Source organism: Eurypyga helias, unplaced genomic scaffold, assembly GCF_000690775.1.
Source record: "Eurypyga helias isolate BGI_N326 unplaced genomic scaffold, ASM69077v1 scaffold3343, whole genome shotgun sequence".
In the NCBI taxonomy this organism is placed as follows: domain Eukaryota; kingdom Metazoa; phylum Chordata; class Aves; order Eurypygiformes; family Eurypygidae; genus Eurypyga; species Eurypyga helias.
In genome coordinates this window covers 5,022-31,644 of record NW_010241688.1, presented here as the reverse complement: position 1 = coordinate 31,644, position 26,623 = coordinate 5,022, and the positions used below count along the sequence as shown (strand labels likewise).

General features: G+C 41.9%; 1 protein-coding gene across 1 annotated transcript; it reads right to left on the bottom strand.

The window, feature by feature from the left end:
- Positions 1 to 1,895: 1,895 nt before the first annotated feature.
- Positions 1,896 to 26,623, bottom strand: TBX20 (T-box 20; the record flags this gene model as incomplete). The annotated part of the gene is made up of 5 exons (XM_010148818.1): positions 1,896 to 2,236; positions 6,249 to 6,358; positions 17,209 to 17,285; positions 20,816 to 20,974; positions 26,515 to 26,623. Coding segments are annotated over 5 exons (796 nt in total), but the record flags the coding sequence as incomplete, so codon positions are not given.

Below are 26,623 nucleotides of genomic sequence, written 5' to 3'. Positions count from 1 at the left end.
ATAAAAGTTCATTTTCATTCACATACAGAGCACAAAAGTTGCAAATTGCAACTTTTTTTTACCAGCAGGCCCAAGAGTCAATAAAGAGAAATTAGGACAATACTGCGAATAACAGAGGTAATTGTAATGGCCAATTTGACACGATTTTAAATTCAACTACTGGGAAATACATAAACACGCCCCTTATCTGTGGGATACAAGTACTGGCCTACAATAGAAACTGGGAAAAGCCTGGGAGGTTGTCATTGCTTTGTGTGACTGGGCATTTAAAACAAGGCAATGGGACTAAAAAAGAGGGCATGTGATTTGCTTTGCAACTTCACTGAGATGGGAGATAGGTGACTCAGTGTTCTGCACTCCACTTTTCTTACCATATGATACCAACACATACTGTTGAAAAGTAGAGGAGAATAGTGCCGAAGAAGTCTGTTTTCCGTTCTGTGTTCCAGGTCTACAGAAATTTTTAACATATGAGATTGGATTGTTAGTTCTTTTTTCTCAGTCGATGTGCTTTCTTCTATAACTTGGATGCAACTCTAGACAGAAACCCTGTATTGACTCCTTACTTAGCGGAGCCCCAGCTCCCTCCATGCAGAAAACCAGCATCACACTGGTACTCTTCAGCAGTGCAAAGGATTCATGCTAGCTCTTTGCAGAGAGGTCAAGTTTTTTTTATACCTCTACAGTTCCTCTGTTGCATCAGACATTACATACTAGAGAAAAGTGGACAGTACTTTGAATGAAAATCCTAAATACTAACCCCAAAAAAGGCAGATAGGGATTAAAAAAAAAAAAAATTACTCATGAAGTTCTGCACTGTTAGTTTCCCAAGGCAACTCCACCATTCTGCTGAGACACAGAAAAACAGACAGTACAACCCTCATTTTCTTGGCCTAACGGCTTGTATAATACCAGCTACGACGAAACCCAAGCAAATCACAAGTAGAAGGGTACTCCAATGCCACTTATCTTTTACCAGTCCATTGATTATGGTTTGATCTACAGAGTCCGTAGACTGATCTGGCCTGAAATTCAGTTATCTTGGTACACATTTGCAGCTACAAACAGCCCTTCAGTGCCAAGTGCAGCAGCAAACAAGCATTGATTTGATATCTTGGGTTTCTAAGTTTGAGTAACAGAATTTCCCAAATCAACATTTTCCTTCATCATACCTTAATAGACAGTTAAATTTCTCCTCTTAGGATAGAGGCCAAACTTTTTTTTAGACTGAAGGACAGAATACATCATTACTGCTCCAGTCCTACAACACAGTTCTTTCTTTGGAACTGATAGTGTTTTGTGAAAGAAACAAAGAAAGAAAGATGTTAATAATTTTCTCTTGGGATTATAGTTGCAAGTAAGAAATACTGCTTTTGGTGAATATAAGCCAGTCTTTTAAAAAGGACAGTGGCCTTCTCCACTTTGTCCTGCTCCCAGCAAATGTATGCTGAGGTAGCCTAAAACATGCTCAAAGTTATAGCAATACATTTTTCCTGTTTAGATGCTCATCAGTCACAAGAAGAGATGAAGATGAGCAAGAGTATTGCCTTTTTCAGAATTCTTCTAGCGTATGAAAAAAGACCTATACACACAACTAATTTGTACACCACTGCATGATCTCCTTCCACTCTTTGGAAAAAGCTGCACATGACCAAAAATTCTGGGAACTTTGGTATCCATTTTGGCTGTGTTACACGTAGATCTGCGGGCAGCTCCAAGCTGCATGCTCGCTTCTTGTGATCCCTCAATGGAGGAACCTATATCCGTAATTAATTTTCTTAGCTGGTTTGTTATGAGTTCAGCACTCCCGCCACAGGCCTTTCGGGAAGGTCCCTTGCATTTTTCATACCAAACTTGCCTGTTTAAAACCTTGTGTTCCTCTTGTCTTTCATCAGTCATACAAATGGCGTCATCACTGCGGAGGAGTGACGCAGTCCCTGGATAGCTGCATAAGGACCCTGCTGAAAATAATGGTGGTACCTCGGCATGTGGAAGGAAGGGAAAGTGGGACCACTACCTTGCATGGAGCTGGCTATAGCAGAGGGTGTAAGAGGCATTCCCAGGCGGCTGTATGGAGGCAGAGATCCTTGGATTGGATGAGGAATGGGTGTAGCTATGGATGCAGTGCTGGTACCCAGGGCACTCAAGGACTGTGGATGCTGAAATCCAGGGAAACTGGTTGAAGAGGATACCCAGGAACTGAGGGACAGGTTATCAGATGTTGTAAAAGCTGACCCTGCAAGCAAAGAGAAAGAATGCCGGATGTTTGCACTGCAACACACAAAGCAAAAAGGGAGAAAACATCCTCCACAGCAAGGCTAATTTTAATGACAAATTGTCATTGGAAATACTTCCCAAATAGTTCTCCTTATGTCTGTCTTTATATTATTGTTTGCCAGCTGCTGTCCTTTATCACTGCATCTTAGACAATTTTCCATTCTAAGAAGCTGGTTGCAGTGTCTTCCACAGTAAAATCAGCTTTGCACATTGGACATTTTTGGTACTAATCACTGAAGAACCTTGCAATGCCATCACTAAGCACTGAAGCATCTACGCTGACGTGCAGTCTCACTGCATTACATCCCTGTTTTGAAGACATGCTTGTAGCTTTTTACATCAGCTTCTCAGTAGAACTGGTTATTTTTTTCCTAAAATTTCAGTCTGGCAAAAATGCAGAAAAAATGTTATTTGCACATTAAGTTTTCCTTTTTTTTTTTTTACCCCAGTAGAACTTGTCAACACTGCATCTTTTCACTCAACTTGACTTTTTCCAAAATACCGAACAAAAAATTCTGAAACCTTTGTTATATTTCAACTGTGTACAGTGCTTTAAGAAACAACACTAATGCTAAACTATAGTAAGAGGTGTGGACTTTTAAGGGAAAATTACACAAATATTAAAAACTTGCTCCCGGGGTAATTATTTACTTTTGATCAAATGGCGTTTGGTTTCATTGGTATGTTTTAATCTGAAAACTTAAAAAAAAAAAAAAAAAAATCTTTTTCACAAACCTTCTACCTCTTTAAAACACTTTTTCTCTGAAGATTGCAAAATAAGAAAAAAAAGAAAAATGGTATTTTTAAATTAGAACCAATTGCTTATTCTATTTTTAGAGAAAAAATTTGGGAAAACAATTATTTGTTTGATAATTATACATGGTCATTTCCAAATAATCTGGTGACGATGTTGCCCTTCACCTCTGCAGTTCCTCTGTACATCTGGTCATCATCAGATGTCTGATTTCTAGAAATGAGGAATATAATAAAATCCTATAATTAAATTCTTACTATTTTATTCCTATTCAAACAGTAAATCAACTCATGTCTCTCCTGTATGTTCTTTCTTGTCCAACTTTATCCATTGAGAAAATGTTTGTTACTTTAAGAAATAAATTTACTGGCAAGACTGTTTGGTAAAATATAAGTTCAAGCCAGTACTGCAAAACATTCCAAGAAAATAAATTTTACAACATGTATTAGTTTCATAAATCTGATTCTAGAAGATAGATTCATTTAAATTGTGAAGACATCTACCTGTCAAGGCAAACTTAGTGGGATTGTAGCCACGGACTCAAAAAAACCCACAAACAAACAAATAAACAAACAAAACTATGAGCAAACAACAATAGAAAGAAAAAATGCAAATTATTATTAAAAAAACCCAGCCTCTTCAGAGATATATTCTTAAGTCAGAAAGAGAGCTACTCTTGATTAATTCCTCCTCTGTTTAATGAAACAGCCCAGTAACAGGAAAAAGAAATTGTGCCAGTTTAGCAGCAAAAACAGACTCGAACCAAATCCTGACCCCACCACTGAACCAAATCCTAACTGCTGGGAAGTTAGGATCCAGAGCCAAACTATAAGGATAAGACCATACTCACAGACCAGAGCAAAACCTGTTACAAATCAGGGGACATCTGAGCATTATTGCACTACAGGGAAAGCGGGATGCAAATCGGGATGTGACGAGGCTTACATTTGGCTCTGTTCCAGGTGGCTACCATGAGTCCTGTGTGTGGAACCTGGAGCACAGGCAGCCAGACATTATGCATTAAAGAGTTTTAATTGGATTTATATATTTTGTATCTGTTCATTCCTTTGGAAACAGGCTACTTGTGATAAATATACTACTGAAGGATAGCCACTTCCATCTCTAAATGGCTGAAATTGGCTGAGATGAGAATGCTCTGGATGTAATTAGAAATAAATAGCAATGATAGACTTCCTTTGTTCTACACAGAACAAAGTATGTGTTTCCTTCTCATGAGGAACCTCCATAAGGGCCCTTTCCTCCTACAACAGCAGTAGTCTCTAATTGCATCTCCATGCCCAGAAAAATCTCACACACCACGTTTGCCAGCACCAGGGAAACGTGCTGTAGTAATTCTGCGACAGTCGAGGCCTCAGAGAGCTTGTAACACGCGCCACCCAGCAGCATGTTTGCATCTGAAATTCAACTCTCCTACTTATAGAATAGAAGGACAGCCCTCAGTTTTGCGTACAAGGTAGTTTTCAGAGACTTCAGAAGAAATAAAAATGCCGGTGGACTTTTAATAAGATGGTTATTTCTCTCCTCATATCTTGGAGGACTTTTCCTTATTTAAGGACACCAGAACTAAACAGGGTGAAGGCAGTACAAGGTACTCATCTGCAAGAGCAGTCTGTTTTACCCTCTGTGCATGCCTCTGGTTGCCCAGAACAACCACGTCCCATCTTAGCATATGGCTCCCAGATTAGAAAAAAGTTGGTTGCCACAAGTCGTCATCTTCCTCACTGACTCATTTGCCATATTGCAAGCAAATGCAGAACTATACCCTGCACATATTATACATAAAATTAATTTTAACAAATTATTCCTTCATCTTCTTCCACCTTCCTCAGGATTCTCTTCAGAAGAAAGGCTCTAAGGGCCAGTTCTCGTACAGAGGTTCACCTCATTCACCTTGAACTCTCCAAGGAGGACATCGTACCAGGGAGAAGAAATATCATTCTTGGAGAGAAGGTGCCTTGCTCTGAGTACTTCTGGCAACTGTAAATTTAACGATGTCTTCAACAATAACTGACCTAGTATTTAAACTGACGTAAAGTGAGATAATCCCCAAGAATTTTGTGAAGGGATGGCATCGTACCAGCTGAGGAGTTTCTCCAGAAACACTGCAGCCTAAGGAACTGCTCTTGGCATAGACGTGTATGAACAAGCCCACCTAATCACATTTTGTTGAAGAGCAACTTGTGGTTAAAAATAAATGTGTTTTCCCTGCACGAGTCCAAAGAGCTTATGACCAGAAATAATGCTCTTATCTTAGCAACACTGTATGAAGTTAGAGGACAAGACAAGGGCACTGCCCGTCGGAAGGCAGATAGAACGGCTTTACCTCAAGTAGCTGTTGCATATCAGGCAGGTCACAAAGTCAACATGCAAAGTACAGTGCGACGAAAGTTTATGTTACTCAGCGATCCCACAGGATGGGTCTGAGATCTATTTCCAGTGGCAAATTATGACAGATGCAATTTGTCCGGCGAGTATCTCCGCAAAGAACAACTCTGCTTTGCTACTGCTTTTGCAACTGCTAAAGTAGACCATGCAATTTGTCCGGCGAGTATCTCCACAAAGAACAACTCTGCCTTGCTACTGCTTTTGCAAGTAGACAAACCATTTGATAAAGCATTTGAGGTGAACTGCCGCAGCAGGAAAAGCACCTTTTAGAGACCAAGTGATAACAATTAAACATCAATTTTACAGGGAGCTGTGGACTTTTCTTCCTGTCGAGGCAAAGCAGGTTAACCACAGGCTGGTTGAAGATGGTCAGAACCAAGTGCTCTGTCCGCAGAAGACTGGAGGGGCAGCAAATGGCACAGCTACACGTTACTTTACAAACATTGCCGAGCCCCAGCTGGAAAGTCCTGCCAAGGGATGGGGGAGTGTTAGCCTGTTCTTAGAACCATGGTAATGAAGTTGCCTCTTTTTCAGCCATCTTGAAAAGGAAGGTTAATTTTCTTCTGCTGGTAAGGGCTATATAGTTGTCTCTAGAGCTGCCTCTTGAACTAGCCACCCACCCCAGTGCCATGGGCATATCAGATGTCCAGAAGAGCCATAAGGTAACAAGTATTCCTCTTCGTTACAGGACTTCACAGCAGAGAGACATGCCCAGAGATATGCTTCGGAGTAACACAGTTCTGGCTGTGGTCCTCCTTTTCTCATGCATAAGTAGGTCACCACAGTTTACTTCATGAGCACATTTTCCTACCTCTGCTTTGTGTTGCCTGGGTGTCGTCTCCAAGATCATCTTCTCCTCCATAGGTTCGAATGGGGGATCGGGCATAGGAATGCTTTTGGATAAGGCTCTCAACGCTTTCTCTGTGAAAGGAAACAACATACTGTATCAATAACACCCTAAACAGCCTCCTGAATCATTAGGTTAAATACAAGGAAAATGCTGTCTTTTCCCTGTTCAGATCACAGCTTTCTCACAGACTCTCCAAATTAGTTAACAAAAGGCTCACCTCATAGCATGTCACTGGCAATGCCAGTCTTGGCCTGCGGTGTTTTAACATTGCTGATCACGTCTTACCTGCGTGGTACTGCTTCTTCAGCAGACAAAGTAGAGTGAACTTCCCGCTGCATTCCCTGGATGCGGTCTGACACAGGGAATGTAAGACCAGCACTCTTCACAAATTTGAAAAAACAAGTTCTGGGCTTATTCATGCTGAGTGACCAACCTGGGTTCAAAGAGACCCCTGTGGTCCAGCTTCTTTTGAACATGCTTTCACATCACACCTGACCACATCGTCTGGTGCTCTCCCATTTTGCTGAAATCGGCGGCAAGGGAGAGATGTGTCCAGAGCACAGCTCAGCTCTAACGACGCGCTCTCAGACTCAAGGCCAATCCGTAGCGGGAAGTCTGCAGATACTACCATGCCATGTCTATTCTGGGAGGTTAGATGTGTCTGCCAGGCCCCTACCTGGCTGGTGGCACAAAGCACTGAAGTCACCAAAACGATTTTAAATAGATGGAAGGCATATCTGAACGATAAGCCATAGCGGTTTGTAAGGAAGATTCAACCTTACACGTTCCCAGCGCATTTCCATGTAAGTAGGTGGCATTATACCAAAAATGAGTACGACCTCAGCACATTTACAAAATGGCTTTGACCTTCTGTTCCTGTTTAAGAAATCTAGGTAGCGATAGCTGTTTAAATCTGCTGCTCAGTGAAGACTTTGTCTGAATTTAATATTTGGCCATTCATACTTGCTAATGCCCTTTGCTCAGAGAGTGTGGCTGTTGTAGAAATTCTGAGGAAAAACCTTTTCCAAGTAACATGATAAATCACAATGGCACATGTTTTCCTTTCCTACAGAAAGCCCATTATGGTCATTTTGTCCTTGGTCTATCACTGGCATCATTACTTATGCTAGTCTCCTCAGAAAAAAATAAAAAGGGGATCTTATCAAAGTGATTTACTTGTGTCAGGACTGGAAGTGGACTGAAAGCAATGGCCGTTCCTACATGGAGGATGATATAATTGAATTACTGCCTTTTAAGTGATTGAAAACAGTAGGCATATCAGCACTATCTCGAAGAAGATTTTACAAAGAAAAAGACAGATGGCATTGTTTACATTATGTGCTGAAACTTATTTTTTCTTCTGAAGTAGAATATGAAATGCAAAGTATTTTACTTAAGCAAAAAGACTATCTCAGATGAGTTCAGAATAACAGAATAATGAATTAGACCAGTGTTGTCTGAGTGATTTAGATATATAAACATATTCATAACCAAATAATTACTAATCTTTAAAGGTCTGAGAAATAAATGACTTTTAGGTGATTGCCGGTATTGTCTCTATTGACTTTATTTCTGCTCAAGGTTTGCTTCTAATGGCAGACATTACAGCATGTAATAATATCCTGATGCAACAGAAACAATACAGGCTCTAGATATAGTGCAGTGGGCCAAATTCATCTCTAAAACATTGGATCCCATGGTGGTTTGGGGATAAACTCACCCCAATAAATTTACATTTGAATTACCTACAGGGATTTAAAGCTAAAACAAATGCCCACAATTATTACAGACCAAATTCTTTCCAGATGGGTTTGTATGCTAGACAGAGAACTCTATTATTCTATATGGTTGTCTTCTTTTAAGGAAAAAAGAGACATGACTTCTCAGTGAACCCTGAATCTGCAAAGTTTGTAACCACAGAATTATGTGGTAGGTTTATTTATTTATTTTGAATGTTGTAATGTTGCAGGTAGTATGCTAAAGGTTTTAGAATATTAGTTTCATTCATTGGCACAAGAAGCAAAGGGTTTTATGGCAGAAGGAATGGTCTAACGAGGAAACTTCGGCCAGGTAAAGCAACTAACTCCACAAAAGTACTTCCTTTTTTGCAGCTGGGATTTAATATTCAAAAGTGTATATGCTATATGCTTATCTTGCCTAACCATGTTGATGGCTTACACCATAATCACAACACACCTACTAATTATTCATTTTTGAGGTTGAGGCTGTGATTCATATCATGAGCACAAAGCATTGAGATTTGCACCAGAATTTAGGCACCTGACCCCCACAGCCTTCAGGTAGACACTCTTCTTTCCATATACACGTGTTGCATATTAACCTCCAGACAGACCTATGAAATGCAAAAGGCTGAGCAGAAAACCACCAACGTGTTCAAAAGGACACGAAGAAAAACAAGAAGGGATGTCTTTTCAGCACACATGAAGTATGTCTCTGAGTTATCCCACCAAGCACTGTTTCTTCCACCTAGAAAAACAAGAGCTGAAGTCTGCACTTAGGTTTCTCTCATCCTGGACAAGTGAGCTAAGTTAAAGGATAATCTTCCCTTTCTTTTGTGTTTCAAAGGAAAGGGATGGTGGCCTCTACACCATGGTCAAATATTTCATGCTCAGAGAACACCACCCAGACATCAAGTCTTCTTGAAGAAGAGAGGGGTTGCAACTCATCTAATCTATGGAAACACACGGAGTGTCCCACATAGGTTGGAAAGAAGAGGCCAACCTCCTCCACCCTCTAAAGACAGAGGTCATTTAAGACCTTCTCCAAAGTAGATGTGTAGGAAGAAGCAAAACTTTAACAACAAGATTGAAATACTAGTGAAATCTAGTTCAAAATGCAGGAACAAAGCTGGAAATCTGGAACACAGGTTCCTGCTTATACCCTCTTATCAACCAGACCCAGAAGGACTTTAATTTCAAAATCTTTCTGAAAATTCTGTTTATGGAAGTGTGAACTGTTTAGGATGTCCAGAATATGGTGCTCTGTAGAGTGGACTGATAAAATACATTTTTTCAAGTCCCAAAATATTAGAATAATAGTAATACTACTACTAAGACGGAAAGACATTAACTTAATGCTCTGGCTTTACTGTTCTTTCTGCAACATCTTGAGCTATTTTAATGTCATTCAAAGGATTTATGGAAATAATATTGGAAAATACTGAAACATAGATCAATATTTCCCATTTTATGATTCTTGCTCAATAAAAAATAAAATAGCAAGTGAAGAGTACAGTGGAGTTTTTTTAAAGCTTTCCTTTAGTTTTGTTCAGAGTTGATCCACATTAACTGGCTGAAGAACAAAGTGACTTCCAGTTACTCAGTGCTCAACTTCTGCACATCTGTTACTCAGTTTGTCATCAGACACTTGTTATCTAATACTTGGACCTAACAACTTTTACCTTTTGATGCATCTTAGAGCTCCACATTTTCTTCTATTAGCAATAAATTAGCAATAAACTTTGTTTTGGGAGATCATGAGCTGCCAGCTGGATAAAGGAAAGATGCCTTCTTTCTGTCAAATCCTTTTGTGTGGTCTACCAACAATTTTGAGACTTCCAGGCTTCAGCTCACAGATATCTTGTAAATACCCAGAGGAGGGGAAAAACACACACATAGGCATAATATATTACTGTGATTAAGCTGTGCTATGTGTACAACTGGATAATAGTAGCAGATGACAGCCTGAAGAAGAGCAATTTAGGGGCTGAAAATGAGAAAAAGAAGGAGGAAAAGTGTGCCAAATGGAGAGGAAAAAACTAGGCTTATATTGGCTCACACACCCACAGAGATGGTGCTGAGGCAGGACAAATGTGAGGGGAGGTAACACGGAAAAGAAGCTCAGGCTGATCCCAATGATCTGTATTCTGACAGAAGCCTTGACCCCAGCCCTGTCAGTAAACCTCTGCTCATTATGGACAAAGCAGTTCTCTCTTGTGCAAGAAATAAGACGGTGAATTTTGAACCAGGAGTCAAAGGAAATAAAGAGTTGGGAGAATGTATTGATTAGCAAGGTTTTAGGGCGCACAGGGAGCATCTTGCCATTCTGCAGGTTTTAAACTCTGGAGTGAACACTTCACTCTGCTGGCAACCGATTCCGAAAGTAAAAATCCAGCTAGGGATGCTTTATGTCTTGCAGCTACAAGCTGAGTCTTTGACCTTGTTCAGTTAACTGTGCCCTGTACATACAGCGTAGTCTCAGAGGATCAAACACAGATAGGAAAATCCTGATGTAGCTGACAAATGATTCACTAACACTTTACAGACTAAACCCAAGATCTTTCCATGGATGTGAACTGGGAGATGGTAGAAAACAGAGCTGTCTTGGGAAGCAGCTGAGGAGTGAGACCCTGTGTGAGGTTGCTCACTTCCTTTTGCTGTCAACCCAGATTACAAAAGTTCTCTGGGGAGATGGTGAAGTCCCAGATTACCCTGAGCAGGATCTTTAATCAAGATGAAAGAATCTTACTTCTTTGTAGGCGGAAAAAGGCATCTCTTCGATGATGCTTTGTGTCGTCTTTTTCTGCTCCTTTTGCTGTAACTCTGCTTCAGCTGTGCGCTCACAGCAGCCTGGTGATCACCGTGAACCTGATTCCCAAGCATATGGCTCTAAGCCCTGTTGATACGGAAGAGGGCTCACCTGCCCGCAGTGCTCTGTCAGCACTGATGCTGCTACGTGCCGGCACGCACCTGAAGCTATGGGACTCCAGTTCAATTTGGCAGAGCGTGCACCCAGGGGATGGAGACGGGAAGCCTACCTTCTCTTTTGGACGAGGAGGCTTGAGGCAATGTATGTGGTTTTGGCAGGTGTTAGGAAAGCTTATCTAGCTTGCTGGAGCCAGCCTGGGTTACTGTTCACCTTAAATCTAAACCATGTCTCCAGAAAGGATGGGGTTGATGTGATAGGCAGTCATCCATTCCACTGGGAGCCAGGTTCAACCTTCTTGGAAGAAAACGGGCAAAAGCCAGAGTGTGGTGAGAAAGAGCAGGTGGCAGAGGCAGGCACTCTGAACTCATACCTTCCACAGAAGCCACTGTCCCAGGAATGGCTACAAGAGGTACACATTTCAGAGCAGAACTGAGCAACTTGTTAGGTTTTTCTCCTTTTGCCCTTACTATCCAAATGCTGAACAAAAAGGTAAGGATATCCTCAGAATCCACTCCCTCTTCCTGGTGACATGGAGTTGTTGGGGTTTTTTTTGGGGGGTGGGTTGGTTTTTTTTTTAATCTTTGTCTTCATAAGAAAAAGGCAACATTAATAAAAAAGAATTAACAGAGGAAAATAAAATAATAGTAGAACTGACAACCATGTTTTGCTTGGCCATTCAATTCAACACAAAGAAAAATACAGAACAGGATATAAAGTGTATGAATTATCAGTTTGCAGCCTGAATGACTTCTTTAGTTCTGCATTTCAAAGGTTTCCTTTTTTTTTTTTTTTTTGTAGCTGCCAGTTAGTATGTTTGGAAGAAAGCCCAGATAACAGAAGACATCAGAAGTGAGGTGAGGTGAAGACAGATGGAATAAATGGGCTGAGAAAGCACAAAAATAAACTTGTCGGAAGTTGCACTGTAATAGAACTTCTTTTTCTTTTTAAGGAAAAGGATGACTAATTTTTCCAAGACGTAAGTGCTAAAAACAAGTCTGGGGAAAAAAAAAAAAAACAAACACAACAACAACAACAAAAACCAAACAAAAATCCCCACCAACACAGCAGAAAGAACAAATACATTTCCATAAGAGCAGCTAAGAGTGAACAAACATACATTGTCAGAACCACTGTTCAGATATCACTCAGCCTTCATGTTCCTGTGGCTTTTAGTTGTGATTTTACACATGCACAAACATACAGAAGTATTAATTTGCTACATATAGTTGCTCTTATACTGGTAGGTGGACATTACAGACTGACCCTTGGAACCCAATTCAGCTCTGACATGGTACAGACCAAATCCTCAACCAGAACAAAGTAGCTCTCCTCCACTACTTGGGTTAGAGCTCAACCCACTACAACCAGGGAAGAACCAGGGCCCATCAAACTATATTGGCTCACATGAGCTGCAGTCTAATTTAGACTAAAAGCTACCAGAACAAAGTAGCTCTCCTCCACTACTTGGGTTAGAGCTCAACCCACTACAACCAGGGAAGGCTCACATGAGCTGCAGTTTAATTTGGCCTAAAAGCTAATACAGAGCTACCAAATGCTTTCACATAAAGTCAAAACTACCAGGCAAGTGTTGGATGAATGCAATCCTCCAAGAATACATGCAATTTAAACAAAAAAGTGAAATTAATAATTATGAAAAGTTTAGGTTTTGATGATTGCAGGAGAGTGAACAATTATATCCCCAAGGTGGTGTTTACTGGTATCCTCACAATAAACATCTGGCGACAGATGTCAATTCTGGAAGAGCTATAATATGCATGGAGATGACATAGCCTGGCTGAAGGCATGACATGGGAGAAGTAATGACACCCATGAAGGAGTATGAGGTTATTAAATATACCCACTCCACTTCTCTCAATTGCAAATAAAAATAAGAAAAACATTCACAGACTGAGAACTAGCTGAGGTCAACTAGCAAGTTTGACTTGTTGGAGGAGAACTGTGACCAAGCCCTAATTAACCGTGGACATGGGAGTAGGTCTTAGGGAGAACAGATTTCTGGCGGTTGGTAGGGTGCTTTCAAGAGTCAGAGAAGTTCTTGTCGACCAGCAGTGAGAAGTAGGAATGGGGAAGAAGGCCGCTCTGTGGGGTGAGCAGGGAAGGGATGGAAGAGAGGACTGCTGTGGGCAGCACACATTAGGCGCATGGCTTTGGTTGCTACTTCAACAGGGCAGTGCCCGGAAGCGGGCATTAGCATCCATTTCACTTACAGCCTTGTAAGCCGGCACAATGTATTTCCACCTCTCAGACATTAAGTTCCTCAGGGGAAAATTCAGAATCTGATTACCATGCAAATCCAGCTGGGATTCAGCTCTTTCACTTCCCCCAACCCTTCTTTTCTTTGCCTAAAAATTACTTGGGTGTTCAGCCATACTTTTCCATTACCTAAAATATTGCCTCTTGAAGTATGCACCTACCTCCCAGAAGCATTACTGGACTTGTGCAGATGGCTATACTCCCTTTGCTCTCTTCAACAGTTACAACTCCACACCCTGAACTTGCCTCTCGCGTACTGGCTCAAATAGACAAGCAACATTCAGGTCATGATTATGATCTGTCAATTCTTGTTTGGTCATTATTTAATGATTCTGTTGACTCACAGTCTTGAAATTATCACCTCTTTCACTGGATTGTTTGTGTGATATTTAAATGTGATGCTTCTATTTATTTATCGATTTTTAAAATGCTATTTCTTCACGGCAATTCCAAAGATAAATTCAGGCTCAAGGTAAGAAGTTTGATGTGTTGGGATTCTGCATCCTTCAAGGCCTTGACAGTATTTTCTTAAGCAGAAGCATACAGATATTTCCTTAAAGCCTATCTCCAGAAGGAATTGCTCATAAAACCTGTATTAGTCTTTTTCACAAAGGTTGCCATTAAAAAAGATCGTGGTCATCTACAGTACTGAATTTGGCATCCCAGAGTCAACACCACAGTACATTAAGGCTGACAATTGCTGCTAAACGTTCAGTTTTTCAATCACAACCACTGTGGGAGCCTTTTTATAATTGAGGAAATGTAAATACCACATAAAAAGATCAAAAGGTGTATCAGCAACTTATCTAAATCACAGTAGCCCCAGATAAAGTCTGCCCCATTACCATAAAGAGATTATCACAAGTAATGCATGGAAAGTGTTGGTTGTGGAAGGAACCTCGCATCCTACTGAAAACTCATGTATACTCGTATAGACCAAACTCAAAGATTTTTTCAGTGGGTAAAAGTTTTGCATATATGGCTACAAGTATAAGAAAACCACTGCAAGGTATTTAGGCAGGAACAGAAGAAAATATAGGCATTTCAATAGCTTTGTTGTTGCCTACCTCCTCTACCATTTTGCAAATTTCACTATCTTTACAAATATTATTTTAACTCCAACACATGTAATGCAAACAGATTTAATCCTAAAGGCATTTGCAGCTTGAATTTCCTACACAGGGATCGTAAATCTAGAATGGGAAGCCTGAAATCGTTAAAGTCACATATTTATAAAATCATATTCAATTAGGTTAAAAAAGTGCAATTTCTGTCATCATGTCATAAAAAGATGTGTTTTTCTCTCAGATCTACTATAAAGAAAAGCTCCCTATATTGTTACAGATAGAGGCTGTTTTCAATCAGTTACAAGGAGCAATCCAATTACTGGATGGTTTAGTGCAGTAACTGACTCCAGACTAATTTAATTTCTTTAGGTCTCTAAAGATCAATTGATCTGATTTGTTTCCCTCCCCAAAGGCTGTTTAGGAAAAAGCAGGCTTAAATACCTAGAAATGAAATACAAAGCTCTGTACACTTTCACACTACTTAGGTCGTTCAGGAAAGCTGGAACTGGCGATAAATGAGTGCTCCCTTGGCCCTGAACATCACAGCATGCTTTGCAGGAGACCATTAGGACTGCAGATGATGCATGCGTGCGTGGTACGCAGGCCCGCTGAGGAAGCCGTGCATGGAAGGTATTTTCACAGTTTCTCGATAAATATTCAATTTCCAAGTGTGATAAATATTCACATTTCCGTGTGCAAATGTTCATTTGGCCTGCGTAGTCTTTTCCCTGGCAAATAATTCTTTCCCCAGACAGCGATCTTACAGGAATAATTGTTTCCAACTAGATGGAGCAAGAGTCATGCCGTACTCTTCAATGTATCACCTACACCTTGTCATGCGCGTCGCGATGGTCATCAAGCAAGAAATTCTTCCTGATGTCATATCTCACTTTGCTATTTCTTTTTCTTTATGTCAGATTTCTTCATGCAACTTCGTTGGCATTAAGACAAAACTTATACAACAAGTGGGCACTCAGAGAATGACATTCTCATCTGCCTGAATATTTTGATGTTGAAACCAGAAAAAAAAAAAACACCTGAGTATTTCTGGAACATACCAGATAACTTGGGAAATTCTCAGAGTCTCTTCCCAGCCCTCTCGTCTGTTACGCTTTTACTGTGTGGGCTTTTTTAAACACTGTTGTTTCCTAATCACAACTAAACTTCCCTGTTTGAGCCAAAATAACACCTTACCCAAACTTGGACTCTCAAATCCAGAATTTTAAGGTCATTTCAATACTTTTCACATTCTGTTTCTTGTATTTATTGTAGGTTTCATGTTTGGCTACCTTATCTTTCATGGCAATGTTCTGCCTGGGCTAAGCTGCCTGTCTCAGGCTCTATTCTTACGCTTATCAATAAACAAAAGGGCACTGCGGTTTATGCTCAGCATTTCTGACTCCATGCCATGTGCTGTTATAATGAGATGTCCTCTGGAAAAAATTCCCTTCATATCCAGCACCACGATAGTCAGTTCATCTGCACAGAGGTAACTAAGTTTTTCTCCCAGCTTATCTATTCAGACTCTCTCAGCCCTTGCAAAGCTGTTGTCATGAGATATTGCTTGTCTGTAAAACAAGGAAAAGGAAACGTGAAAAATCAAAGTCTCTTCTCTTCCTACAGGTTCTGTCTTGACTGCTTATTGCATACAAACCTGAGCCTCGGATGTTGTTTACCTTAGTGCTCTGTCAGTACAGCAGGCTATGCTGTTTTAATTAAATCTGCTTTGGGGTTTTTTTCCTATTTTCAACTAAGACTTTCACTGAGGAAGCAATTTTTAACAGTTTTGCAAGGGTGCGCTGCAGTCTACAAGCTTGTTTTCCCAAATTGCTGTGCTTTCCCCCAATTTCTCAACAGATCACTAATGATAGAGTCAGTAGTAAGGTATAAAATACAACACTATTTCCTAGCCATAGACCTGCTTAGATTAATGTCCTTTTGAAATGCTGTAAAGACTTTCTGTATCCGTATGGATATGACTTCATTGAGCAGTTTGTCCCCTGTATGCGCCCGTGATAGTTCACGGATACATCTGGCTAACCCCACACAGAAGCCTAGAGGGTTTTGGCCTCTCCAAACTTGCTTTTATGATTGTGTGCTCATAGGAAAATTTGGATGTGCTATATCCATCTCCATCGAGTTCTCTTCCAGCCTAAAGCAGGCAGTTTAATTTGCTTCATTTGCCAAACTATTTGACGCGATATCACAAAAATGTGACACGCTGGAGAGCTACCAAGAGATTGAAGTTTATTTCCTACTCAACTGTGGGTTAATGCTTACGTCCCTATGGCAGCAGTTGCTTATAATGAGCTGTACACACACACACACACAGCTCAACAGTTTCCAGATAAAGCTTTCCCCTGATGCATCCTGCAGTACAATTTTGGTGAAACAAAAATGGCATCTTTGTCGTCAGAGTGGGAGTTACGGGATTTGTCCTGATGGCAATAATTGCTGACTTCAGTGTCTGGGACTGCTAAAGTGTATTTTGGGAAGCTCCCCTCTCTCTTTTCCACTGTGTGGAGCAGTGGGGAGTTATAAAGATGTTTTTCACAGGACCACTGCCCTTGTTTCCCAGTGACCCAATTCACAGCCCTCAACAGGATTAAATGGCATGATAAGAAAAAAGCTTTTCATTCTGAAGTCGTAAAACTGACCCTCTCCCCCCTTCAAGAAGCCCCCTCAGGAAGATGAGTACATCAGCCCCAACTGAAACAGATGTCAAAACTCAAAACAGCTCTTTCTTTGTAAAGTTTATAAGTATTTTTAAAGGAGGTGGAGGAGGCTTACTGTATGCAACAAGATAACATTAAAATGCACAGCTTCTCAGGAGTTGAAAGGATGCTTTTCCTACAAACTCTCTCTTCTCTTTATCTTATCTGCATGGAAAGTAAACAGAAAGTCCCCATTACCTCTCAATATCAGTGAGTCTGGAAGAGTCCCGGAATCCTTTAGCAAAAGGGTTGCTGTCAATTTTCAACTTGGTTATCTAGAAACACACAAAAGAGCAAGGCAACATGAATATAGTGTTAAGGTATTGCAGGGTACAAAGTGTTAACCAATCCCTCCTCCTGACTTCACTGCTAATTTTATCCATGCTCCTTGTGTGCGTGTGTGTGCACACCAGTCGAGATGCTGAAAAGCTGGGGAGCAAACCAGGGTGCGTTACACTTATGGCAATGGAAAGACCAAAGGGCACAGTGGGCTCAGCCTTCGTGTTACCCAGAGCAGGAAGAACCCTCTCACGTAAAATACTGCTGGTTCTATATACCTTAACAGCAAGAATCAGGTTGTCTTTTCCACAAAAAATTCACAGCACCCTGCTAATATCTGAGCCTCGCTGGTGGAGCTGCGTATCCATGAGTATGAGCCCAAACTAGGAGACACTGCTGCAAACCTGAACATGTTGCTTCAGTTCAACTCCCCTTTCTTTTTTTATTTTTTTCTTTTTTACTGCAATGCAAATGTTCTCAGCCAGACCTGCCAGCCATCACATAGGAGCAGTTTAACCGTTTTTGCATGGGAAGAGGCTGAGGAAGGGAAGGGGGGAGGAAAAATGTGGAGAGAACTCAGATTTAAAGTGAGAAAGCCTGAGTTAAAGGAGTAACCCCATTAAAACCACCACAGTCCTGCAAAAAACAGAGGTCTTGCAACCGAAACTCTCCTCACTTCTTCAAATGCAGCTACAAACCTGCCCAGTGCATCCAACCAAATGTGATCTGGTGAATAAAACTTGAGACATCATCGTAATATTCAGATTTTCCAACCATACTTCTTCCAAGAATTAAAAAATGAAACTGTAAGTGGGAGTTGGAGCTTGACGAGGGACAACACAGGACCTGTTCTGCAAGGCAGCAAATGCTACCAGCTCTAACTGAAGCCCATGAAAATCAACAGCTCTCAGCATTTCATACTGAGCAGCTATGTCAGCCTGGCTTTCCTCAAAAAAAAAAAAAAAAAAAAAAACCAACCAAAACTGGATTACAGAGGCCACAACCTCATTTTTAATAGCTGGCCCTTGAGACTCAGAAAGAAAAGGGATCTTTTCCAAATCCTCAAACAATCAAATGCTCCCATCAAACAGAGGTATTTCAAAATGGAGTGGCTTCTCCTCCAAAATTAAAAAAATATATAAAAGAGGACAACTGAACCCAACTTTTATTCTGAGAAAGAGGTCTTCTGGGAGGGAAACAGAGAGGGAGGGACAGGCTTGCAAAGACAAAACCTGAGTATTTAATTACTGGTCTGCAGTACAGGAACGATGTGCTGAGCAGCTGCTCCTGCGGCTGCCACCCACCCGCTCTGCCATACTGGAAACTTCACTGCACCCGTGGGCTGCTGCCTTCCCTGCCCGGCATTACGGGTCCAGGCAGGGGCAAGCTCCCTGGGGAAGGTCCTTCCTTTGAGGGACTACATAGGGCTGCTACAGCTCAGGGGTTGTTCCTACGGGCTGGTCAAACAGCACGGAACCACAGGGCTGGCTGAGGGTTTGAGGCTGTATCATCATCATGCAGGTACAACTGCTGCACCCACCCTAAACACCAGCCTTGTCACAGGACCTTGCAACAGCTCAGCTCTAGCACGCGAGTTACAGTCTCATCCTACTCCCAAGACACCCGTAAGCCCTTGGCTCATGGTGATGCTGCTGAGGGTTAGTGCTTCACATCCAGTGAACGTTTTTATGGCAGCGCTTTGACAACTACCTTGAAAAAAGGCGAGCTCTAACTCATTCCATTGACTTAGATCACCAACACACTGAGCCAACTGCACTGCAGAATAATAAGGACGTCTATTCATCTCTTACGCGTATTTTCACCAATCAAACTTCCATTTTCCTAATATTAAAGATTTGGTATGACATCACAAGAGAAACTTTTTGTATCCACCGAAGCCAGATGAGACTCACAATCATTTATGGCCGTATTTTTCCTGAGAGACTGTCTCACAAACAATCAGAGAACATCTGCTAGAAAGCATTTTAAAATGAAATCTGACCTACAATTCAACTCTGTGGCAGTGGTTTGACTGTTTAAATAAATGCATGCCCTTTAAATCTTAAATTATGAGATAGTTTGTTGAAAGTGTAATGTATTTAGCTTTTATCTAATAACCTCCAGAAATGTAATCAACCCCTCCTTAAAACAGTTCGGAAAGAAATGGCAAAAATGAAAAAAGGCTCCATTTTCATTAGTCATAAATAAAATGACAGCATCAACCTCTAGGGGTTCCGGAGATGTTCCATTGAGAAATTTTCCAGGACTCAATGTATGTGCTTTGGGAAGGTTAGTTTAGAAACATCTCTGGTGTAAATATTGTCGGTAAACACAAATCCATCCTACAGAAATAAATTCCAGGTTTAGCTGGTTTTCTGCCTGTTGCTATTTTGCTGGTTTCTACAGAAAGTTAAGTGGAAAAATCTAACTGCCTGTCCAAACACTGTATTCTTGAGATTCCCAGGTGCCAAATACATTTTCTGCAGCATTTGGATACAAACCTGAGTTTAAAAATCAATACCTTCTGATGTTAAAGCCTTAAATCGGGAGTTGGGTGTTTGTCATAATAGCAGTAGTACCAAGTTGGTCCTTATCTTCAGAGCTTCTTTGGCCCCCTGTGCAGTAGTTTAATTTTGTTTGTAGCGTTTAGAAATTAATTACTTTTGCTTCATATTAAGAAATGCAGATTTCTTTAAATAATCAGGCAGGTAGATTGAGTCTGTGATGCTGCCTGACCACATGTTTGGACAGTACTTATATTTTTCTTAATTTGAGGAAATTAGTGAGGGAACGAGGCTTTTTTTTTTTTTTTTTTTCAGTGCCATAGTCATTAAGCCCTTAAAGCACACTCTGAATTGCACTGAAGCCAATAACATATTTCCACTGACTTAAATATTAAAGTCCTACCCACTGTCAAGCAGAGCCTTTGCTCTCGGATTGTTTATATACTTCCTAAAATTACTCATTAGCAATCCATTGTTATGATCTCCTCCATTTTGTATATATTATCCACTGGCATGCAAATTGAAATTCAAACATCTGGATGTAATCTGGGCAGCCTCCGAAAAACATATCTCTGAGTGATTTTCCTTACGTTTGAGCCTTACAGCTTAATTAGTCAGCTTTTTAAGCCCACGAAATCATCATGTGCAAACCAGAATCTCTCTCAGCTAATGGCTCCTGAAAGATCACTGCAAATAAGAACAGTTCCTTAATGAGCTATAATTAGAAAAGGACTAAATGATAATGTGCAAACAGCTTTGTACAGGCAGAAGGGAAGACAAATGAAAGCCTCTCTCCTGTCATCTTTACTCCCATGAATAATCCCTATGGCCCTTTGAAGTTAGTAGTACTACCCGTATAGGTAAGAATTACTCCTGAATATGAAAGTTTGGGCAAGGCCACTACAGGCATTTGGCAAGGAAAGGGCGGTTGTGTCAAAGTTTACTAGTTTAGTTTGGGGGACAGGGAGTTTTCAGCAGGGTGGGATTTGGTTAAATCTGTGAAAATTAGCAACTGTACTCACCAGTTGATTCTGGTAGGCGGTAACAGCTGTAAAAACTGTCTCTGGGAAGATAAATGTCCTGAACTCCTCCGATTTCAGATTCAGCAAAGAAGCCGTGTGGTCTTTCTTCTTAATAATGTGGACCCTTGGCTGGTACTTGTGCATGGAGTTCAAAATGATCTGCAAGAAAGAGTGAGAAGGCACTGTCCTCAGAGGAAAGTTAACCAGACCCTTGAAGGGCATAAAACCGTAGGGGAGAAAAAAGATCCAATTAACACTGCAGGGGAGACATCTGAAGTCTAACTGGCCAAGGGCTGGTTTTCAGAGCAATTTCTCCAGCTCCTTTGGGCAGTTCCAGAAAATGAAGGTGGAAAAGCAGCCAACCCAGGAGCTAGTTTCTTCTCACTCCTATGCCGCTGGTGAGGACACCTTTTTTTTAAAGCATAAATACCTGTTCCTACAGGTGAGATGTTTTACATCCAGAATTTCTTATTGCTATCGTGTGCCCCAGCTTTCAGGTGTCAGCTGCAAGTGTAAATATGGAACTCTTGAAAGCTCATGATGGAGAATCCACACTCGCAAATATAGGCAGGTACAAAATGAAAACAGTCATGACCCCACCCCAAAAAAAAGAAACACCAACCAAAACCAGGAAAAAATAAAACCCAACCAAAAAACCATCACCAGCACAAACCGAATGACCAAAAATAAATCTCCCCAGACCCTTTTACTGTGCCAAACCGTTAGAGCAAGCTACTTCGAAGATACTCTTCACCACAGACTACCAAAAACAAGAGCAAGGAGGGAAACCAGTACAGAACCCCAAAACGACCAGGTTTTGCCATTTTATACTCATTAACAATCGTTCATGAGCTTCCAAAATCTAATTCTAGTGTACCGACGGATCAGTTTCAACATCCACTGGAGTCAAACCGAGAGTCCCACTTGCTTCAGCTACCACTGGCTCTAGGCCCGTTGGGCTGCCGCTAACCACAGCGTTACAATATAAGAATTAAACACAGAGCTCGGCTCGCACCAGTCCTTGTTTTGGATATAATCGCAGTCACAAGACGAAATTGGCAATGGTGTGGGTGGTTCTATTTTGCAGGGGCCATAACGATGTTACAGCCAGCTCTGTACATCTGGAACAGCTAATGCGCGTTCCTCAGGAAGCGCTAACTTCAGCCGAAACACAGCAGAAGTGGTGCAATAATTCGTGCTAGCTCAGCCAATGAGAAAGGGTGCGTGTTGCATTGGTGTAGGGAGCTTAGACACAGCTTTGTCATGGCTAAAATTTCCATCAGCGTTTTCTTCACTGTTCCTTCTCGGCCAAATATTGCTATGAGTGACACTGTGACTCTGGGGAGTGCACACAGCAACAAGGAGGTTATTACAGTGATGGGAAACCATCGCCCTGGAAGTGTTGCATGTCTACTTTTACCAGCCCAGGTCCTTTCTCAAATCACTTCACCATTTTATATATGCACACACACAATGACCATTGACCTTGTTGTTGAAACCCTCAGCACTTTTCTCTCACTGTAACGTTTTGTCTTACCAGCCTAGTCACTTGGGCTGCTCTAAGCAGCTGGAAAAGACGTTTTATAGGACAGCGCATGGGTGGTGGTCAGCTTACTGTGGGGTTGGCTGACACAGCTCAGTGCTTCCCATTGCCTTTCATAGCCACATTATCCATGCCAAGGCATTACATCTGAGCAGCAGCTGAGCTGAAGGAGAAAAAGGCTGTGACAAAGCAGCTCCCACACATGCCCTTTCCTTTCACTCCTCTGGGAATGTAAATTGTGATAAAGAAACTCCATTTCTCCAACAAGACCACTTAATCCTGTATGGAAGTTTTCTGAAACCAAAATTGCACATGGATAACATCCCCTGCCAACGATGCTCTACCCTGCATGCTCCCACCAGAGGCAAGTTGAGTCATTCAGGTACAAAACAAGTACCGAATGCAGCCAGGAGGTCACGAAAGACCCACGTCCAAGGTTAAGGCTCCACCTGCATCCCTGCACCTGCTGCCAATGTTGCAGCACTCCCTGCTATTGAAGTTGGCAGGATACTGCACAAAAATGCCCCTTATTATCCATGCATCTTCTTATGTTAGGACCATCAAAACAGCCTAAGGGAGGTAGATACACTGGGTGCATCCAAGGGTGGTTTCCAAATCCAAGCAGTGCCCTACCTGCATGGTGTGGCTGTCAGAAAACCCCTGATGCCAGCTCTGCACGCTCATGGACCCAGAGGTGCACGTGTAACTTACAGCAGCCCCCTGGCACGTGCTCACCAACAGCGCAGCATGGTTACGGGCTCCCAGCCATCCCATCTGCCTTCGTGCTGACAGCCCGTGGCAGGGGAGATGACCAGGATCCATCCTCACATGGTCCTGCTTGCTGTAAGGTCAGCCAGGTTTGTAGGCATCTGGCTCCCACTGGCTACAGACCAGTCGCCAGCGGCAATCTGGATGCCAGCTGCGAACTCTCCGAGGTAGCTTTGAATCCAGGAAGTATGCTGTGAATGCGGCTTCCACATTCACCGAAGAGCGTTACCAGGCAAAGCTTGGTTTCCAAAAGTGTGGAGGTTCCTAACTTCTGCCAGGTTGACTTTAAAAGAAAACCACCTGGGCATAGCCCCCTGTGGGTATTCTGAAACCCCTGCTTTCAGAGTTATTTGCTGGCCATGTTCACACCTTTGTTTGCTTTTGCAAACGTTCATGTGTTTGAGTTTTGCTTTCAAAAATGCAAGAAAAACAATTATGATAACGTATGCACTCACCTTACCATAAAGCAGAAATGATGCTACCCCAACTAAATGGGACCAAAAGTCCTACAAGAAGCAGTCTGCATGAAAAATGTCACCAGAAGTTTTTTTGGGGAAAAAAAAATCACTTTCATAAATGTTCCACAGCCAGAAAAATGTGAGTTACTCGTTTGGCTGTAAAAATACAGAGACAGGAGCCATTTCCTTCCTCTGGTAAGGATATCTGAAAATGTTTCCATGGAGCAAGCTGTATGTCATGCACACAGAGATAAGACTTCTGCCTGATGCCTGGGCAGAATATGTGCACAGCTATGGGGTTATACACACACTGCTGGAGATACACAAGCAGAGACGCATGCCAACTCCAGAAGTCTCAGAATAAGAGAAAAAAAACAAATGCTAGAACAAACTCTTCTCCTCAGATTCCTTTTCAGGAAACGAACCACCCTACAAATAAAATACCACAATTACCTTAACAACAAAAACTGTCTTCTTTACCCTAACAACCACAATCGTCTTCTGGAGGATGGAGAAAGCAAACAACTAGAATAAACTGGAATCATGTTGGATACAGCTTCTCTACCTATAAGTAGTATATAAATGAATCTTTTAGGTCATTAAAACTTCCTCAGGAAGCAACACACCTTATCAGACATAATTAAGATTTTAACAGGTCAATTAAAAATATCTCATCAGTAGAGAAAGACTATTTCATACTGAAGGGAGACGTTTCAGGAGACATTTCAATTCTTCCCTTCCCTTAGTACAGGGGACATCAGAAATGCCACTAGTCATAGCACAATGAGCCCTCCTTCCAGGTCCAGAAAATTAATTTCTTCCTTAATTCTACTGAGCATCTAATGATAGTGTTCACATAGCTTCAATAAGGCAGGACATAAAACCTGACACCCTAATTTGGAACATAAAAAACCCCCACAAAATATTAAAAAGGGAGAGTTCTGCATAGGCGTAACACCTGTCACGCAAATCTTGACATGGGAACGAGCCTTTGGGACTTATTCTTAACTGAACATGCAAAACCTTCCATCGGCTTTGCCTGTCCGAAACCTTCACATGAAGAACGGGTCCACCTCTGCCCCTTCATGGGAAGTTAACGGGGCTGCTGCATCTCAAACACTACGGATCATTTTCTCCCACTGCCTGTATTTGAGATGATTACGTCTTCTTGGTCTGTCACATGTCTCTGTTCCCGACAGCTTCTCAGACATACTTCTTTTTTATACTCATCTGGACTTCTGGGAACTGCACCGCTCCTAACTAGTTTGCAATATACTGCTGCAAGCCCTTTATTAGAGGCACACATGGCCCCTGTTATGATGAAAAATGCTCCTTTTTAAATGTGCACGTATACTGCTCTATCATCACTCGGTGATGGAGCCCACAAATCTTCAGCTTTGCCCTTCTACAGGTTATGAAATAAAAGAGAGAGAGAGAAAAAAAAAAAAAGAGACATTCTCCACTAGTCAGGAAGGGAACAGTGGGAACTGGATTCAAGAAAAATATACCCACAGATGGATCTTTACAAAAGAACAACACAGAGGCATCTCTCTGGGCTTTCTCTTGGTTTGTTTTGGGTTTTTTACTACTCTTTTTCCTGTTGTTTCCAGGACATATTTTAAATGGTCATGGCTGTGGTTCAATTCTTAGGTCTTGAACCGAGTGAGAATTCTCTTTCGGGTGAGAAGCACTTGCACAAAACACAGCTCAGACAAATAGCCACTGTCTCACACAAGCTGAAAAGGCAAAAAACAGCACAATAAAGGAGGGATTTCTGACACCCTGTATGCCACAATCATTCAGCTTTACAGGTTAGTTACTCCTACACATGCTTCAGGGTTCAAAATCAAATCAAAATCCTCTCTTCACTACACCTCATTTACGAACGCTGCCTTTACGCTCGTTCTTCTTAACTGCCCCCTTCTTAGCCAACAACCCTTTCAAACCCATACCCCTGCTCCTGCAGCCTTCCCCCGCTGAGCCACGAGACACCACTTTAGCTCTTCCTTTGTAATTTGGAAGCACTATCAGGCTGTCCCTGCCCTTCACAGGCACTTTAGGGAAAGGGACAGGGTGGATGACACTTTTTCTTACTACCTACCATTAGACAGTCAGGTAGCTACAGGAGTTGTCCCCGCTGATGGAGCAGAGCGGGACCCCATGGCCAGCAGCTCCGCATCCCATTTACCTGCTTGTGACAATGAACTGGTACCAGTTAGAGCTGGGACCCGTTTTCCTTAGAAACCCAAGTCCACCCTGTGGATACCTGACTTGCAGGTAGCCTACAGCTATTTCAAGGGCAACTGAGGTAGATTTATTTTTATAATTCCATAGCCCTTGCTTTGACGTCACATCAGTATTTTCAGCTGACCCTGTGCCCATGCTGCATTGACTCCGGAAGTACAAGAGATCTTATTCACGGACCCAACCCTAACAGGTTGCCTATAAGGAGAGGGAGCTTCCAAGAACACATGGAAAAACATGTGATATTGCTAGCCAGTACACGTGGCAGAGCATACTGCCAAGTCACAGCAAAGTGGAGGCAGGTACATGACAAAAAAATCTCACCTGCCTCCCGTCTCTCCCTCGCTTTGATGGCTCAACTCCACCCTGAGCTTGTCCCTGATGGATGTTCTGCCTCTGGCAGCAGGAAGAACACCATTTGAACACTTGCACTGACCTGGGACCTGCCTTACAAAAGGTAAAAAAAATGATTTCTGAAGTCACCTGTTCCTCTACAACAGAGATTAAAACCCAACAGCTTCAAGCAGCACGCAGCATCCTCCTCCTCTGCAGTACGAAGGAGTGGCCAAAGAGGTGTAAGGTTGGGGCCACGTCAGCCTTTCCCCATTCCAGTCTCTCTCCTGGATGCTCAGCCCTGTGGCACAGGTGAGCAGTTTCCTCTCTTTCCCACCAGGAGGGCTACTCACGTGGCCGTGCTGATCCAGCTCGTTGTTGGTGAGTTTGACTTTCTCGAAGGACACCATCTGCTTCAGCAGTTGCTCTCCCGTGAACGGGGAGTCAGGGTGCACGTACAAC